A 16,784-nucleotide genomic window follows, 5' to 3' on the forward strand; every position below is an offset into this window, starting at 1 on the left:
GGGTGGGGAGGTGAGTGATGCAGCGGCGGAGGGACATAGCTAGGCGGTAAAGGAGACACCGAACATGGTGAGACACACCATCTTTCCACCGCAGTCCACGAACTAACAATGGCTTAATGACTAAAAAACGGATTAAATAGAAGCGGGATTTCCATCTTTTAAGAAGAAAAATGTCTCGGTTCAAGTTACATGACAGACTTTGGATTAAATACTTCTATCACTAGATATTGCACGACCTCACTTCCCAGTTCAGTTTCCCTTTCATTCCCGGCCGAGCGCTCACCTCCAGTCTGGGTACGAGCTGGGTGTCGTCGGTGCTCGTGTCACCCAGCAGTCGGGTCAGCTCGGCGTCACACTGCTCCCGCCACTCGTCCAGCTGCGCCAGCTCAGCGTCCAGCACCTCCCAGAGGGCGCGCGCCGCGCTCAGCTGACTCAGCTGCAGCTGGCGCACGTGCAGCTGCGGGTCACCAGCCGGCAGCTGGCGGTGTAGCAGCGCCACCAGGCGGCGCCACAGCTGGCTGAGCGCGCGCAGGTCCGGTAGGGAGTCGGCCGGTAGCGGACTGTGCTCGGGACCGGGCAGCGCGGCCAGCTGGGCCGACAGGCGGTGCAGAGCCGGTGGGTCGGCCGGCACAGGCGCCGCTGGCTGCTCCAGCAGCGACATCACGGTCGGGAACTGCAGGATGAGTGCTCCCTCGGCCCCGCCGGCCTCGGCGCGGCCCGTCAGCACCTGTTTCCACAGCGGCCCGGCCGGTCCGTGCAGTTGACTCTCGGCCTCAGTCGAGAGCTCGCTGCGCTCGGAGGGGCCGGCCGAGGCGGCCTCTCTCAGCCAGCGCTGTACAGACTCCAGGGGCAGGTCGGCGGCGGCCGGCTGGTCGTCCGGAGTCAGAGAGTGGTCGGCCACTCGGCGACGCAGCGGTACACGCCGGCGCGCCTCACGAGCTGCGGCAATCAGACCGTCCAGGAGCGCGGCCACAGAGCGCCGCTCCTGATCCTGCATCTGGGCGAGCCGCGGCAGCCGCTGCTGCAGCTGGAGCAGCGTCTCCTCGGCGGCAGCCATCTCCTCTGCCTGTGCGCTCAGCTGCGGCTCGGGCAGCGCGGAGGACGACAGCGCCTCGTCCACCCGTCCCACGATGTACAGCAGAGTCGTCTCCCAGAGAGGCAGCAGCTCCGGCCAGCGGGCGGTGGGCGCCGCGGCCAGCGGCGGTGCGGCGGCCGCTCGCAGTTCGGCGGCGCCCACCCGCGCTGTCTGACTGCCTGGCAGAGCGGTCAGCGAGACAGCGCGCTCCGGCCGCCCCAGCGCGGCCAACGCCTGCGCCAGCACCGGCAGCGGCTGGTCCTCAGGAAGCAGCGGCACGTTCAGCGCCTCCTCCAAGAGCGGCGGCTCGTCGGTCGCCGCGCCGCCGTCCACCGTGTCCGGCTCCTCCTCGGTAACTCCCGGCGGCTCGGCGTACACGGTCCCGGCCGCGGTCCGCTGCACCGGCGCCTCGTCCAGGTGGTGCTTCACCACACTGGCGTAAGACTCCTTGTCACTTGGCTCGGAGCTAACGGCCACGGGCGTCGGCGCAAACGACATCACGACCGGCGCCGGCTTCGGACGCGGCTCCTGCACTGGCTTCGGTTGCCTAGCCGGCTCCGGTGTCGGCTCCCTGACGGGCTCCGGCGTGGGCTGCGGGGTAATCTCCGGTGTCGGCTCCTCTCCCAACACAGTGGATGTCATCTGAGAGACCAGGTCGTCCAGGTCCGGTTTTCTGACGGGCTGCTGCTCGGCTGGCGGCGCCGACGGCACCGGCGCGGCGGCGGTCGTGGCGCTCCTCTCTGCCTTCTCGGCCCTCTCGACAGTGGTGTCGCGGGGTTCTCCGAGCGCCTCCTCTAGCAGCACGGTGGTGGCGCCGACACGGCAGGTGCGCCGGGTGATGGGTACCTCCCGACGGTGTGTGGTCTTCCGGCCCGAGCGGCGCACCTCCTCCAGTAGTGTGACCAGCACGCGGCGCACGGTCACCAGGCGGCCGGCGGCGTCCGTCTCCTCAGTCACCTCGTGCAGCACATCGGGCTGCGACTTGGGTTTGCCTCTCATCAAGTGCGCCACGCGCGCCACATAGGCCTCGTCGTCCGGCTCGGTGTCGACAGCGGCGCCGACGGGTTGCACCAGGTCCACCTCGGGCAGTAGCTCCGTCACCAGCGCGCCGTCCACGAAAATGAAGCGCGTCACACGGGTGACAACGCGACGCTCGACAATGTCAGAGTCCGGACGGCGTACAAAGAGAGTCACCACCGTCCGACGGATGCGGCACGGCAAGCCGCGCTCATCCGTAGAATCTTCCATGGTAGAAGTCGCCTCAGGCTTCTCGAGGACGTCGCCAGAGACCTCAGATAGCACGGCGCTCAGGTCGTCCTGCCAGCTGGTCGGCACCTCGGGTCGCGACATGGACAACACCTGACTCGTCTCCGGCTGAGTCCACTCCTCAGTCACCAGTTTACCGCCCACCTCGTGCGCGCGGATGATCTTTGTAAACGTCTTCTGCATGGTAGTGGCATTACCAGACGGCTCTACGACCTCCTCGAGAACGGTTACCACGTACCGTCGTACAGAGACAGGCCGGCCGTCGCTGTCCTGACAATCTTCGATGACTACTTCTACCTTTGGCTCCGTCAAGAGTCTTCCGCAAACCGGCAGCTTCCAAGAGGCAAGGACCTCTTCAGCGGATGGCAACGGCTCGGGCAGCAGCACGTCCGTCACCACAGGACGTCCGAGCACATGGCGAACAGTCTGCGACCTCTTAACGTGCTTGCTTACCAGATGTTTGTCACCGGCAGGATCGGTCACTTCCTCGAGTAGCGAGACACGGACAGTTTTAAACGTTAAGGGATTTCCTCCACTGTCAGTGGTCTCTTCCACGTCGGTTTGTGTCTTAGGGTCTCCCACCAGACAGCCAGATACAAGTGAAAGGGATTCAGCCACCACTTGTGGCTCGTCAACCTCGGGAACAGACTGAGCAACCAGCTCTACTTCAGGCGGATCACCATATTCCTCAGTTACCGACTTGTCATCCAATCTGAAGACTCTGTGGTAACGTCGGTAAGTCTTCTTCGTGATCCGTCTGCCTTCTGAGGGGTCAAGAGTCTCTAATGGGACGGTAATGGTGAAAGTGTGCATTGAGACTGGACCTCCATTTTCAAAGAGCTCGCAAAATTGAGTCTGCACAACCGGCTGTTCCAGTGCAACTGTTACACTTTCTTCAGAACGATTATCTACAAACTGAGTACACGACTCGTTGACTAGGAAATCTTTCTCTTCCAGTAAATCATGCAGGATTCTCTTCTCTAGATCTTCGACAGAAGACTCCTCAATGGGTTCCTCTACGTCTTCAGTGACGGTCTTCCCATTGACTTCAGACAGCTTCTGCGTCTTTTTGACCACGCGCTTGACGGTCCGCTTGGCTCCGGTGTCCTCCACAATTTCCTCAATAATGGTGACATAGAACCTCCTGAATTTCACTGGCCGACCTTGTTCATCCACCTTTTCTTCAACGACAGTTTCCACCTTTGGTTCCCCAACTATGGCTCCCTTGGACACTGGAAGGCATTCTTCAATCATTGAAGCCTCCGTTGCCTCAGGCATACTTTCCATCAAGATCTCCGTCTCTTGAGGCTCTTCATACTCTTCGACAACTGGTTTTCCGTCGACTTCGGAGACTTTGCGAACCTTTTTCAATATCCGGCGAACCACGGTGGTTTTGCCGTTTTCAGCAGGAACATTCTGATAAATGGTGACAAGAGATCGCTTCAGAATGACTGGCTTTCCTTGATCGTCAACTGATTTCTCCTCAATCGTTTCCACTTTCGGTTCTCCGACCAGAGAACCCTTGTCGGGTAGAACATCGTCAAGTATCTGTTTCTCGAGCTCCTCGACAGATGGCTCTTCAATGGGTTCCTCCACGTCTTCAGTGACGGTCTTCCCATTGACTTTAGACAGCTTCTGCGTCTTTTTGACCACCCGCTTAACGGTCCGCTTAACTCCGGTGTCATCCACAATTTCCTCAATAATGGTGACATAGATCCTCTTGAATTTCACTGGCCGACCTTGCTCATCCACCTTTTCTTCAACGACAGTTTCCACCTTTGGTTCCCCAACTATGATTCCCTTGGACACTGGAAGGCATTCTTCAATCACTGAAGCCTCCGTTGCCTCACGCATGCTTTCCATCAAGGTCTCCGTCTCTTGAGGCTCTTCATACTCTTCGACAACTGGTTTTCCGTCCACTTCGGAGACTTTGCGAACCTTTTTCAATATCCTGCGAACCACGGTGGTTTTGCCGTTTTCAGCAGGAACATTCTGATAAATGGTGACAAGAGATCGCTTCAGAATGACTGACTTTCCTTGATCGTCAACTGATTTCTCCTCAATCGTTTCCACTTTCGGTTCTCCGACCAGAGAACCCTTGTCGGCTAGAACATCGTCAAGTATCTGTTTCTCGAGCTCCTGGACAGATGGCTCTTCAATGGGTTCCTCCACGTCTTCAGTGACGGTCTTCCCATTGACTTCAGACAGCTTCTGCGTCTTTTTGACCAACCGCTTGACGGTCCGCTTGACTCCGGTGTCATCCACAATTTCTTCAATAATGGTGACATAGATCCTCTTGAATTTCACTGGCCGACCTTGCTCATCCACCTTTTCTTCAACGACAGTTTCCACCTTTGGTTCCCCAACTATGATTCCCTTGAACACTGGAAGGCATTCTTCAATCACTGAAGCCTCCGTTGCCTCAGGCATACTTTCCATCAAGGTTTCCGTCTCTTGAGGCTCTTCATACTCTTCCACAACTGGTTTTCCGTCGACTTCGGAGACTTTGCGAACCTTTTTCAATATCCTGCGGACCACGGCGGTTTTGCCATTTTCAGCAGGAACATTCTGGTAGATGGTGACAAGAGATCGCTTCAGAATGACTGGCTTTCCTTGATCATCTGATTTCTCCTCAATCGTTTCCACTTTCGGTTCCCCGACCAGAGAAGCCTTGTCGGGTAGAACATCGTCAAGTATCTGTTTCTCCAGCTCCTCGACAGACGGTTCCTCAATGGGTTCCTCCACGTCTTCAGTGACGGTCTTCCCATTGACTTTAGACAGCTTCTGCGTCTTTTTGACCACCCGCTTAACGGTCCGCTTAACTCCGGTGTCATCCACAATTTCCTCAATAATGGTGACATAGATCCTCTTGAATTTCACTGGCCGACCTTGCTCATCCACCTTTTCTTCAACGACAGTTTCCACCTTTGGTTCCCCAACTATGATTCCCTTGGACACTGGAAGGCATTCTTCAATCACTGAAGCCTCCGTTGCCTCAGGCATGCTTTCCATCAAGGTCTCCGTCTCTTGAGGCTCTTCATACTCTTCGACAACTGGTTTTCCGTCGACTTCGGAGACTTTGCGAACCTTTTTCAATATCCTGCGGACCACGGCGGATTTGCCATTTTCAGCAGGAACATTCTGATAGATGGTGACAAGAGATCGCTTCAGAATGACTGGCTTTCCTTGATCGTCAACTGATTTCTCCTCAATCGTTTCCACTTTCGGTTCCCCGACCAGAGAAGCCTTATCGGGTAGAACATCGTCAAGTATCTGTTTCTCGAGCTCCTCGACAGACGGTTCCTCAATGGGTTCCTCCACGTCTTCAGTGACGGTCTTCCCATTGATTTCAGACAGCTTCTGCGTCTTCTTGACCACCCGCTTAACGGTTCGCTTGGCTCCGGTGTCATCCACAATTTCCTCAATAATGGTGACATGGATCCTCTTGAATTTCACTGGCCGACCTTGCTCATCCAACTTTTCTTCAACGACAGTTTCCACCTTTGGTTCCCCAACTATGATTCCCTTGGACACTGGAAGGCATTCTTCAATCACTGAAGCCTCCGTTGCCTCAGGCATACTTTCCATCAAGGTCTCCGTCTCTTGAGGCTCTTCATACTCTTCGACAACTGGTTTTCCGTCCACTTCGGAGACTTTGCGAACCTTTTTCAATATCCTGCGAACCACGGTGGTTTTGCCGTTTTCAGCAGGAACATTCTGATAAATGGTGACAAGAGATCGCTTCAGAATGACTGACTTTCCTTGATCGTCAACTGATTTCTCCTCAATCGTTTCCACTTTCGGTTCTCCGACCAGAGAACCCTTGTCGGCTAGAACATCGTCAAGTATCTGTTTCTCGAGCTCCTGGACAGATGGCTCTTCAATGGGTTCCTCCACGTCTTCAGTGACGGTCTTCCCATTGACTTCAGACAGCTTCTGCGTCTTTTTGACCAACCGCTTGACGGTCCGCTTGACTCCGGTGTCATCCACAATTTCTTCAATAATGGTGACATAGATCCTCTTGAATTTCACTGGCCGACCTTGCTCATCCACCTTTTCTTCAACGACAGTTTCCACCTTTGGTTCCCCAACTATGATTCCCTTGAACACTGGAAGGCATTCTTCAATCACTGAAGCCTCCGTTGCCTCAGGCATACTTTCCATCAAGGTTTCCGTCTCTTGAGGCTCTTCATACTCTTCCACAACTGGTTTTCCGTCGACTTCGGAGACTTTGCAAACCTTTTTCAATATCCTGCGGACCACCGCGGTTTTGCCATTTTCAGCAGGAACATTCTGGTAGATGGTGACAAGAGATCGCTTCAGAATGACTGGCTTTCCTTGATCATCTGATTTCTCCTCAATCGTTTCCACTTTCGGTTCCCCGACCAGAGAAGCCTTGTCGGGTAGAACATCGTCAAGTATCTGTTTCTCCAGCTCCTCGACAGACGGTTCCTCAATGGGTTCCTCCACGTCTTCAGTGACGGTCTTCCCATTGACTTCAGACAGCTTCTGCGTCTTTTTGACCACCCGCTTAACGGTTCGCTTGGCTCCGGTGTCATCCACAATTTCCTCAATAATGGTGACATAGATCCTCTTGAATTTCACTGGCCGACCTTGCTCATCCAACTTTTCTTCAACGACAGTTTCCACCTTTGGTTCCCCAACTATGATTCCCTTGGACACTGGAAGGCATTCTTCAATCACTGAAGCCTCCGTTGCCTCAGGCATACTTTCCATCAAGGTCTCCGTTTCTTGAGGCTCTTCATACTCTTCTAGAACTGGTTTTCCGTCGACTTCGGAGACTTTGCGAACCTTTTTCAATATCCTGCGAACCACGGTGGTTTTGCCATTTTCAGCAGGAGCATTCTCATAGATGGTGACAAGAGATCGCTTCAGAATGACTGGCTTGCCTTGATCGTCAACTGATTTTTCCTCAATCGTTTCCACTTTCGGTTCCCCGACCAGAGAAGCCTTGTCGGGTAGAACATCGTCAAGTATCTGTTTCTCGAGCTCCTCGACAGACGGTTCCTCAATGGGTTCTTCCACGTCTTCAGTGACGTTCTTCCCATTGACTTCAGACAGCTTCTGCGTCTTTTTGACCACCCGCTTGACGGTTCGCTTGACTCCAGTGTCATCCACAATCTCTTCAGTAATGGTGACATAGATCTTTTTTAATTTCACTGGCCGACCTTCTTGATCTACCTGCTCTTCAACGATAGTTTCCACCTTTGGTTCACCAACAATGGTTCCCTTGGACACCGGAAGGCATTCTTCAATCACTGAAGCCTCCGTTGCCTCAGGCATACTTTCCATCAAGGTCTCCGTCTCTTGAGGCTCTTCATACTCTTCGACAACTGGTTTTCCGTCCACTTCGGAGACTTTGCGAACCTTTTTCAATATCTTCCGAACTACTACAGTTTTGCCGTTTTCAGCAGGAACATTCTCATAGATGGTGACAATAGATCGCTTCACAATGACTGGCTTTCCATGATCGTCAACTGATTTCTCCTCAATTGTTTCCACTTTCGGTTCTCCGACCAGAGAACCCTTGTCGGGTAGAACATCGTCAAGTATCTGTTTCTCGAGCTCCTCGACAGATGGCTCTTCAATGGGTTCCTCCACGTCTTCAGTGACGGTCGTCCCATTGACTTCAGACAGCTTCTGCGTCTTTTTGACCACCCGCTTTACGGTCCGCTTGACTCCGGTGTCATCCACAATTTCTTCAATAATGGTGACATAGATCCTCTTGAATTTCACTGGCCGACCTTGCTCATCCACCTTTTCTTCAACGACAGTTTCCACCTTTGGTTCCCCAACTATGATTCCATTAGACACTGGAAGGCATTCTTCAATCACTGAAGCCTCCGTTGCCTCAGGCATACTTTCCATCAAGGTCTCCGTCTCTTGAGGCTCTTCATACTCTTCGACAACTGGTTTTCCGTCGACTTCGGAGACTTTGCGAACCTTTTTCAATATCCTGCGGACCACCGCGGTTTTGCCATTTTCAGCAGGAACATTCTGATAGATGGTGACAAGAGATCGCTTCAGAATGACTGGCTTTCCTTGATCATCTGATTTCTCCTCAATCGTTTCCACTTTCGGTTCCCCGACCAGAGAAGCCTTGTCGGGTAGAACATCGTCAAGTATCTGTTTCTCCAGCTCCTCGACAGACGGTTCCTCAATGGGTTCCTCCACGTCTTCAGTGACGGTCTTCCCATTGACCTCAGACAGCTTCTGCGTCTTTTTGACCACCCGCTTAACGGTCCGCTTGGCTCCGGTGTCATCCACAATTTCCTCAATAATGGTGACATAGATTCTCTTGAATTTCACTGGCCGACCTTGCTCATCCAACTTTTCTTCAACGACAGTTTCCACCTTTGGTTCCCCAACTATGATTCCATTAGACACTGGAAGGCATTCTTCAATCACTGAAGCCTCCGTTGCCTCAGGCATACTTTCCATCAAGGTCTCCGTCTCTTGAGGCTCTTCATACTCTTCGACAACTGGTTTTCCGTCGACTTCGGATACTTTGCGAACCTTTTTCAATATCCTGCGAACCACGGTGGTTTTGCCATTTTCAGCAGGAACATTCTCATAGATGGTGACAAGAGATCGCTTCAGAATGACTGGCTTTCCTTGATCGTCAACTGATTTTTCCTCAATCGTTTCCACTTTCGGTTCCCCGACCAGAGAAGCCTTGTCGGGTAGAACATCGTCAAGTATCTGTTTCTCGAGGTCCTCGACAGACGGTTCCTCAATGGGTTCCTCCACGTCTTCAGTGACGTTCTTCCCATTGACTTCAGACAGCTTCTGCGTCTTTTTGACCACCCGCTTGACGGTTCGCTTGGCTCCAGTGTCATCCACAATCTCTTCAGTAATGGTGACATAGATCTTTTTTAATTTCACTGGCCGACCTTCTTGATCTACCTGCTCTTCAACGATAGTTTCCACCTTTGGTTCACCAACAATGGTTCCCTTGGACACCGGAAGGCATTCTTCAATCACTGAAGCCTCCGTTGACTCAGGCATACTTTCCATCAAGGTCTCCGTCTCTTGAGGCTCTTCATACTCTTCGACAACTGGTTTTCCGTCCACTTCGGAGACTTTGCGAACCTTTTTCAATATCTTCCGAACTACTACAGTTTTGCCGTTTTCAGCAGGAACATTCTCATAGATGGTGACAATAGATCGCTTCACAATGACTGGCTTTCCATGATCGTCAACTGATTTCTCCTCAATCGTTTCCACTTTCGGTTCTCCGACCAGAGAACCCTTGTCGGGTAGAACATCGTCAAGTATCTGTTTCTCGAGCTCCTCGACAGATGGCTCTTCAATGGGTTCCTCCACGTCTTCAGTGACGGTCGTCCCATTGACTTCAGACAGCTTCTGCGTCTTTTTGACCACCCGCTTAACGGTCCGCTTGACTCCGGTGTCATCCACAATTTCTTCAATAATGGTGACATAGATCCTCTTGAATTTCACTGGCCGACCTTGCTCATCCACCTTTTCTTCAACGACAGTTTCCACCTTTGGTTCCCCAACTATGGTTCCCTTGGACACTGGAAGGCATTCTTCAATCACTGAAGCCTCCGTTGCCTCAGGCATACTTTCCATCAAGGTCTCCGTCTCTTGAGGCTCTTCATACTCTTCCACAACTGGTTTTCCGTCCACTTCGGAGACTTTGCGAACCTTTTTCAATATCCTGCGGACCACCGCGGTTTTGCCATTTTCAGCAGGAACATTCTGATAGATGGTGACAAGAGATCGCTTCAGAATGACTGGCTTTCCTTGATCGTCAACTGATTTCTCCTCAATCGTTTCCACTTTCGGTTCCCCGACCAGAGAAGCCTTGTCGGGTAGAACATCGTCAAGTATCTGTTTCTCGAGCTCCTCGACAGACGGTTCCTCAATGGGTTCCTCCACGTCTGCAGTGACGGTCTTCCCATTGACTTCAGACAGCTTCTGCGTCTTTTTGACCACCCGCTTAACGGTCCGCTTGGCTCCGGTGTCATCCACAATTTCCTCAATAATGGTGACATAGATTCTCTTGAATTTCACTGGCCGACCTTGCTCATCCAACTTTTCTTCAACGACGGTTTCCACCTTTGGTTCCCCAACTATGATTCCATTAGACACTGGAAGGCATTCTTCAATCACTGAAGCCTCCGTTGCCTCAGGCATACTTTCCATCAAGGTCTCCGTCTCTTGAGGCTCTTCATACTCTTCGACAACTGGTTTTCCGTCGACTTCGGATACTTTGCGCACCTTTTTCAATATCCTGCGAACCACGGTGGTTTTGCCATTTTCAGCAGGAACATTCTCATAGATGGTGACAAGAGATCGCTTCAGAATGACTGGCTTTCCATGATCGTCAACTGATTTCTCCTCAATCGTTTCCACTTTCGGTTCCCCGACCAGAGAAGCCTTGTCGGGTAGAACATCGTCAAGTATCTGTTTCTCGAGGTCCTCGACAGACGGTTCCTCAATGGGTTCCTCCACGTCTTCAGTGACGGTCTTCCCATTGACTTCAGACAGCTTCTGCGTCTTTTTGACCACCCGCTTAACGGTCCGCTTGGCTCCGGTGTCATCCACAATTTCCTCAATAATTGTGACATAGATCCTCTTGAATTTCACTGGCCGACCTTGTTCATCCCCCTTTTCTTCAACGACACTTTCCACTTTTGGTTCCCCAACTATGGTTCCCTTGGACACTGGAAGACATTCTTCAATCACTGAAGCCTCCGTTGCCTCAGGCATACTTTCCATCAAGGTCTCCGTCTCTTGAGGCTCTTCATACTCTTCAAGAACTGGTTTTCCGTCCACTTCGGAGACTTTGCAAACCTTTTTCAATATCCTGCGGACCACCGCGGTTTTGCCATTTTCAGCAGGAGCATTCTCATAGATGGTGACAAGAGATCGCTTCAGAATGACTGGCTTGCCTTGATCGTCAACTGATTTTTCCTCAATCGTTTCCACTTTCGGTTCCCCGACCAGAGAAGCCTTGTCGGATAGAACATCGTCAAGTATCTGTTTCTCGAGCTCCTCGACAGATGGCTCTTCAATGGGTTCCTCCACGTCTTCAGTGACGTTCTTCCCATTGACTTCAGACAGCTTCTGCGTCTTTTTGACCACCCGCTTGACGGTCCGCTTGGCTCCGGTGTCATCCACAATCTCTTCAGTAATGGTGACATAGATCCTCTTGAATTTCACTGGCCGACCTTCTTGGTCTACCTTTTCTTCAACGATAGTTTCCACCTTTGGTTCACCAACAATGGTTCCCTTGGACACTGGAAGGCATTCGTCAATCACTGAAGCCTCCGTTGCCTCAGGCATACTTTCCATCAAGGTCTCCGTCTCTTGAGGCTCTTCATACTCTTCGACAACTGGTTTTCCGTCCACTTCGGAGACTTTGCGAACCTTTTTCAATATCTTCCGAACTACTGCAGTTTTGCCGTTTTCAGCAGGAACATTCTCATAGATGGTGACAACAGATCGCTTCACAATGACTGGCTTTCCATGATCGCTAACTGATTTCTCCTCAATCGTTTCCACTTTCGGTTCCCCGACCAGAGAAGCCTTGTCTGGCAGCACATCGTCAAGTATCTGCTTCTCGAGCTCCTCAACAGATGGCTCTTCAACAGGTTCCTCCACGTCTTCAGTGACGGTCTTCCCATTGACTTCAGACAGCTTCTGCGTCTTTTTAACCACCCGCTTGACGGTCTGTTTGGCTCCGGTGTCATCCACAAGTTCCTCAATAATGGTGACATAGATCCTTTTGAATTTGACTGGCCGACCCTGTTCATCCAACTTTTCTTCAACGACAGTTTCCACCTTTGGTTCCCCAACTATGGTTCCCTTGGACACTGGAAGGCATTCTTCAATCACTGAAGCCTCCGTTGCCTCAGGCATACTTTCCATCAAGGTCTCCGCCTCTTGAGGCTCTTCATACTCTTCGACAACCGGTTTTCCGTCCACTTCGGAGACTTTGCGAACCTTTTTCAATATCCTGCGAACCACGGTGGTTTTGCCGTTTTCAGCAGGAACATTCTGATAGATGGTGACAAGAGATCGCTTCAGAATGACTGTCTTTCCTTGATCGTCAACTGATTTCTCCTCAATCGTTTCCACTTTCGGTTCCCCGACCAGAGAAGCCTTGTCGGGTAGAACATCGTCAAGTATCTGTTTCTCCAGCTCCTCGACAGATGGCTCTTTAATGGGTTCCTCCACGTCTTCAGTGACGGTCTCCCCATTGACTTGAGACAGCTTCTGCGTCTTTTTGACCACCCGCTTAACGGTCCGCTTGACTCCGGTGTCATCCACAATTTCCTCAATAATGGTGACATAGATCCTCTTGAATTTCACTGGCCGACCTTGTTCATCCAACTTTTCTTCAACGACAGTTTCCACCTTTGGTTCCCCAACTATGATTCCCTCGGACACCGGAAGGCATTCTTCCATCACTGAAGCCTCCGTTGCCTCAGGCATACTTTCCATCAAGGTCTCCGTCTCTTGTGGCTCTTCATACTCTTCGACAACTGGTTTTCCGTCGACTTCGGAGACTTTGCGTACCTTTTTCAATATCTTCCGAACTACTACAGTTTTGCCGTTTTCAGCAGGAACATTCTCATAGATGGTGACAACAGATCGCTTCACAATGACTGGCTTTCCATGCTCGTTAACTGATTTCTCCTCAATCGTTTTCACTTTCGGTTCCCCGACCAGAGAAGCCTTGTCTGGCAGCACATCGTCAAGTATCTGTTTCTCGAGCTCCTCAACAGATGGCTCTTCAACAGGTTCCTCTACGTCTTCAGTGACTGTCTTCCCATTGACCTCAGACAGCTTCTGAGTCTTTTTGACCACCCGCTTGACGGTCCGCTTGGCTCCGGTGTCATCCACGATTTCTTCAATAATGGTGACATAGATCCTCTTGAACTTCACTGGTCGACCTTGTTCATCCAACTTTTCCTCAACAGTAGTTTCCACCCCTGGTTCACCAACTACGGCTCCCCTAGACGTTGGAAGACATTCTTCAATCACTGCCGATTCGGTCATCTCAGGCACGTGTTTGATGTGAATTGCGTTGACTTCGGACGTCCCTTCAAGAGCCAGACGATCCTCATGCTTTTGTTCAATGGTATGCGTCTTGATAGGGGCGTTCACTTCTTCAGACCTCAGGTCGCTAATGATAATGGGTTGCTCATTTATATTCTCTACCTGGGGTTCCCCATTTTCGCCTGTAGTGGTCTTTTGAATCTTTTTGTAAATCTGCTTTGTGTACGTTGTTTCACCATTGATGTTTTTGTCTTCCAAAATGACGGTAATGAACACAGTTATAAAAACAACTTTGCGACCGAAGTCGTCAACACCTTCTTCAACTCTTGTTTCAATGTCTGGAGAGGTAATCGGCGCAGTATCTAACGTACCCAGAACATCATTCAGTGCAGCAACTTCCGTTTCCTTCTTGAGGTTGACTTCCAGAGTGTCTAAGACTTGTTCTTCAGGGACTTGAATGTGGTCACTTTCAAAAGGTGCTTGTTGATGGACATCTCCTTGATGTAGGTCGTCGTTACCCGTCGTCTTCTTTTTCTTTGACTTCCTCTTTCGTTTCTTTGTTGTCGAGGTCGGCTCAGTTGCTTTCTCTTCGACATGTGGGTAAAGGTGAGTTTCCGCGGGCTGAGTGACGGTGCCTTGTTGGTGATGACGCTGCTGTTCTAAAACCGGCTCAGAGATGTCCTCGGAAAGCGAAATCTTTGGATCGTTTTCTAGAACAGTCGTTGCCTCATCAGGAATATCAAGAACTTCAAAATCTTCTGAAGGAGACCCCGGTAGTTGAACATTGTTGGCATTTGACGACTCCGGGGAAATGTCTTCTGTGTTTTTTATGTCGACTACCTCAGCATCTGAACCATCGGAGTTTTCATGCTCTTTCTGCTGATCACCGCCCATGAAATATCCCGTCAGCCTGCTGAGAAGGCCTCCGCTAGCAGCATCCTTTGTCTTTTTCTTTGGACGCCTTCTCTTCTTCTTGCTCTTGGCATCATGTTCCGATTTTTCTGAATCAATGCTAGGCAAGTCTCTCTGTTCTTCCGCTGTGATTGTTGGTGACACTTGAGATTGCTCCAAGACAGGTTGTTTTTCTGTGACATCGACTTCAGGAGTGGCTGGAATAATGCTACCAACCAGGGCCGCTTCAGCTGGCGGCGCAGATGGAAGAACAGCAGGTTCATCAAGCTCATCGATGACAACTTCTTTGTCATGCATGGTACTCCTCTCTTCGTCTGATTTTGTAATGGCCTGGACGGTTTGCAGTGTAATCGGTCGAACTGGTTCACACACCGCCTCTTGAACCTCTTCTTGAATGATGGGTTTTGAGATGGGGACGTCACTCTCATTGCCATCCGAGCGGGAGGTTTGCTTATCGGAATCCTGTTGCTGCGATTGCAAAGAGGTAGGTACTTCTGGGACTGGTACATCTTCTTTTCCTTGTGTGTCCTCAACTGCTTGTTGCATTTCCGAGACAGCATACTCGGATGCGATACCCAAGACATCGTTTGGCTCCTTCGACAATGGTTGGGCGAATGGGTCAACAACAGTTTCCAGTGCTGATGTAGATGTATTTGAGGCAGTAGACGTAACCACAGGTTCGCTTAAAGCTGAAACTGTTTCTTTCGCTAAGACAGACTGCTCCTCCGCTGGAACAGAGCTATTCACAGCTTGAGGTGCAGTTGCATGCAGGTGCTCCTGTGCCGAATTTTCCTCCACAGCCTGTCGAGCTTCAGGGAACTGGTTCATTTCTAATGGCGACTCCTTTTCTAGTGCAGTTTGGCAAGATTCTGTTGGAATGGGAGGAACGCCTTCAACACCACGCGTTCCGGATGTGGCACTAGGGAGCGGATCATCTTTGCTCCAAGCAGACTCCTCAACAGATTGCTGAGCTGTACCAGCGATGGCATCTCTCTCAGTCAGCACCAGGTGACCGATTTCAGTGGGCTTGCGCATGTCAGGAACGGCGCCTTCCCGCTCAAATGCTGCGCTGACACCGACATCCGGAACAACCGTTTCCGGCAACTGGACCTTGCTCAGCCCTTGCACTTCTTCTGGCTCAGTGAAATCTGGGCTTGTTGTTGCCGTTTCCACTGGCTCTTGGTAATCCACCACCACAAATTCTTCCATTGGAGATGAGGCTGTCATTTTCCCGTGCTCTTCAGCGGGAATTGAAGTATCTTCAATCGAAGTAGTCTTCTCCGCCGTACATACTTCACTGGCAGACAGTGGAAGACCAGTAGATTTGGAAATATTGACCACAGGACGCTGCTGATTGCTCAAGTTCGTTGACGCTGGAAGATCGTCCTCTCGATCTAATACCTGGCTGTCACACGATGTCACGTGAACCTGTTCAATGACAGAGCTGTCCGGAGTCATTGCGGGGCGTTTCTGTACGTCAAATTCCAGCGCTTGAATCGAAGAGTCTTCTTCCGCTTCAACCATAGGGATCTCTTCACCGTTCAAAACGACCATCCTGACAATCTTTGTCACCAGGCGCTGCACCTGTCGCCCATCTCCGTCTCTATCGGTAACAGTTTGTACTATTTTTCGCACCTTGATAAGCCGACCCTGGTCATCGACATACTCATTGACGGTTGTTTCGTCTTCGGAAGGCTCGTCAGATAGACGGGTAATTTCGCTGGTGACACGATAAACTGCACTCGAAGCATCCTGCTCTTCTTGCATCTGTGGTGCACGTACTAGCTCAACCTCTTCAGGGTGTTTAGTTTCCTCAATAATGGGATCAGCAGCATCACCAATCACCTTCATTGTCTTCCTCAAAACGCGTCTTCGAGTAATTGGTAGGCCACGTTCATCAATTACTTCTTCAATGACAATGACTCGAATACGCCGAATGGACACACTTCTTCCATGATTGTCTACTTCTCTTTCAGTCTCAACCTCAATCTTGGGTTCACCAATCAGTTTTCCTTTCACCTGTGAAACAAGTTCAGAAACCAGTCCCTCCTCTTCTTTTACCTCTGGCTCTCGGAGAGAGTTTTGTTCGTCGAATTCCAGCGTTGAACACGGAGAAACAGTTTCAGTTAACACCACACCTGAACTCGGTGTTTCAATGGTAGCAGAGTGCTCTATGTTATCCGGACGATCGTCACCCGGAGTTTCAAAGGCTTCTTCAGCCACCTCAATAGAATCAGAGAGAGCCAGCTCGGCTTTTTCGGCAGCAGGCATTTCATTGGATCCCTCTGTCACCATTGTCTCCTGAGTTGGCTCGGATGACGTCAGCAGTTCCTCGTGTTTTTTCGAATCTGGTTGAGTGTTGTTATCATTTTTCGCCAGTTTCGGTGCCTTGTTTTTCTTTTTTGTCTTCTTTGACTTCTTTACGATAGGATCTTCTGACTGCAACAAGCACTGTTCCTCCAGCATTGGCCTAGACTCA

The 16,784-nt window shown here is 51.1% G+C and overlaps 1 protein-coding gene across 1 annotated transcript in view; it reads right to left on the reverse strand.

The window, feature by feature from the left end:
- The window catches only part of LOC122382793, a 54,302-nt gene that overhangs the window by 12,462 nt on the left and 25,056 nt on the right, over nt 1-16,784 (reverse strand). Inside the window, exon 4 of the mRNA XM_043368593.1 lies at nt 284-13,349. Within this exon, the coding sequence (XP_043224528.1) occupies nt 284-13,349 (13,066 nt within the window). The remainder of the gene's footprint in view (nt 1-283; nt 13,350-16,784) is intronic.

This window comes from Amphibalanus amphitrite, unplaced genomic scaffold (genome assembly GCF_019059575.1).
Source record: "Amphibalanus amphitrite isolate SeventyFive unplaced genomic scaffold, NRLGWU_Aamphi_draft 000147F_arrow, whole genome shotgun sequence".
In the NCBI taxonomy this organism is placed as follows: Eukaryota; Metazoa; Arthropoda; class Thecostraca; order Balanomorpha; family Balanidae; genus Amphibalanus; species Amphibalanus amphitrite.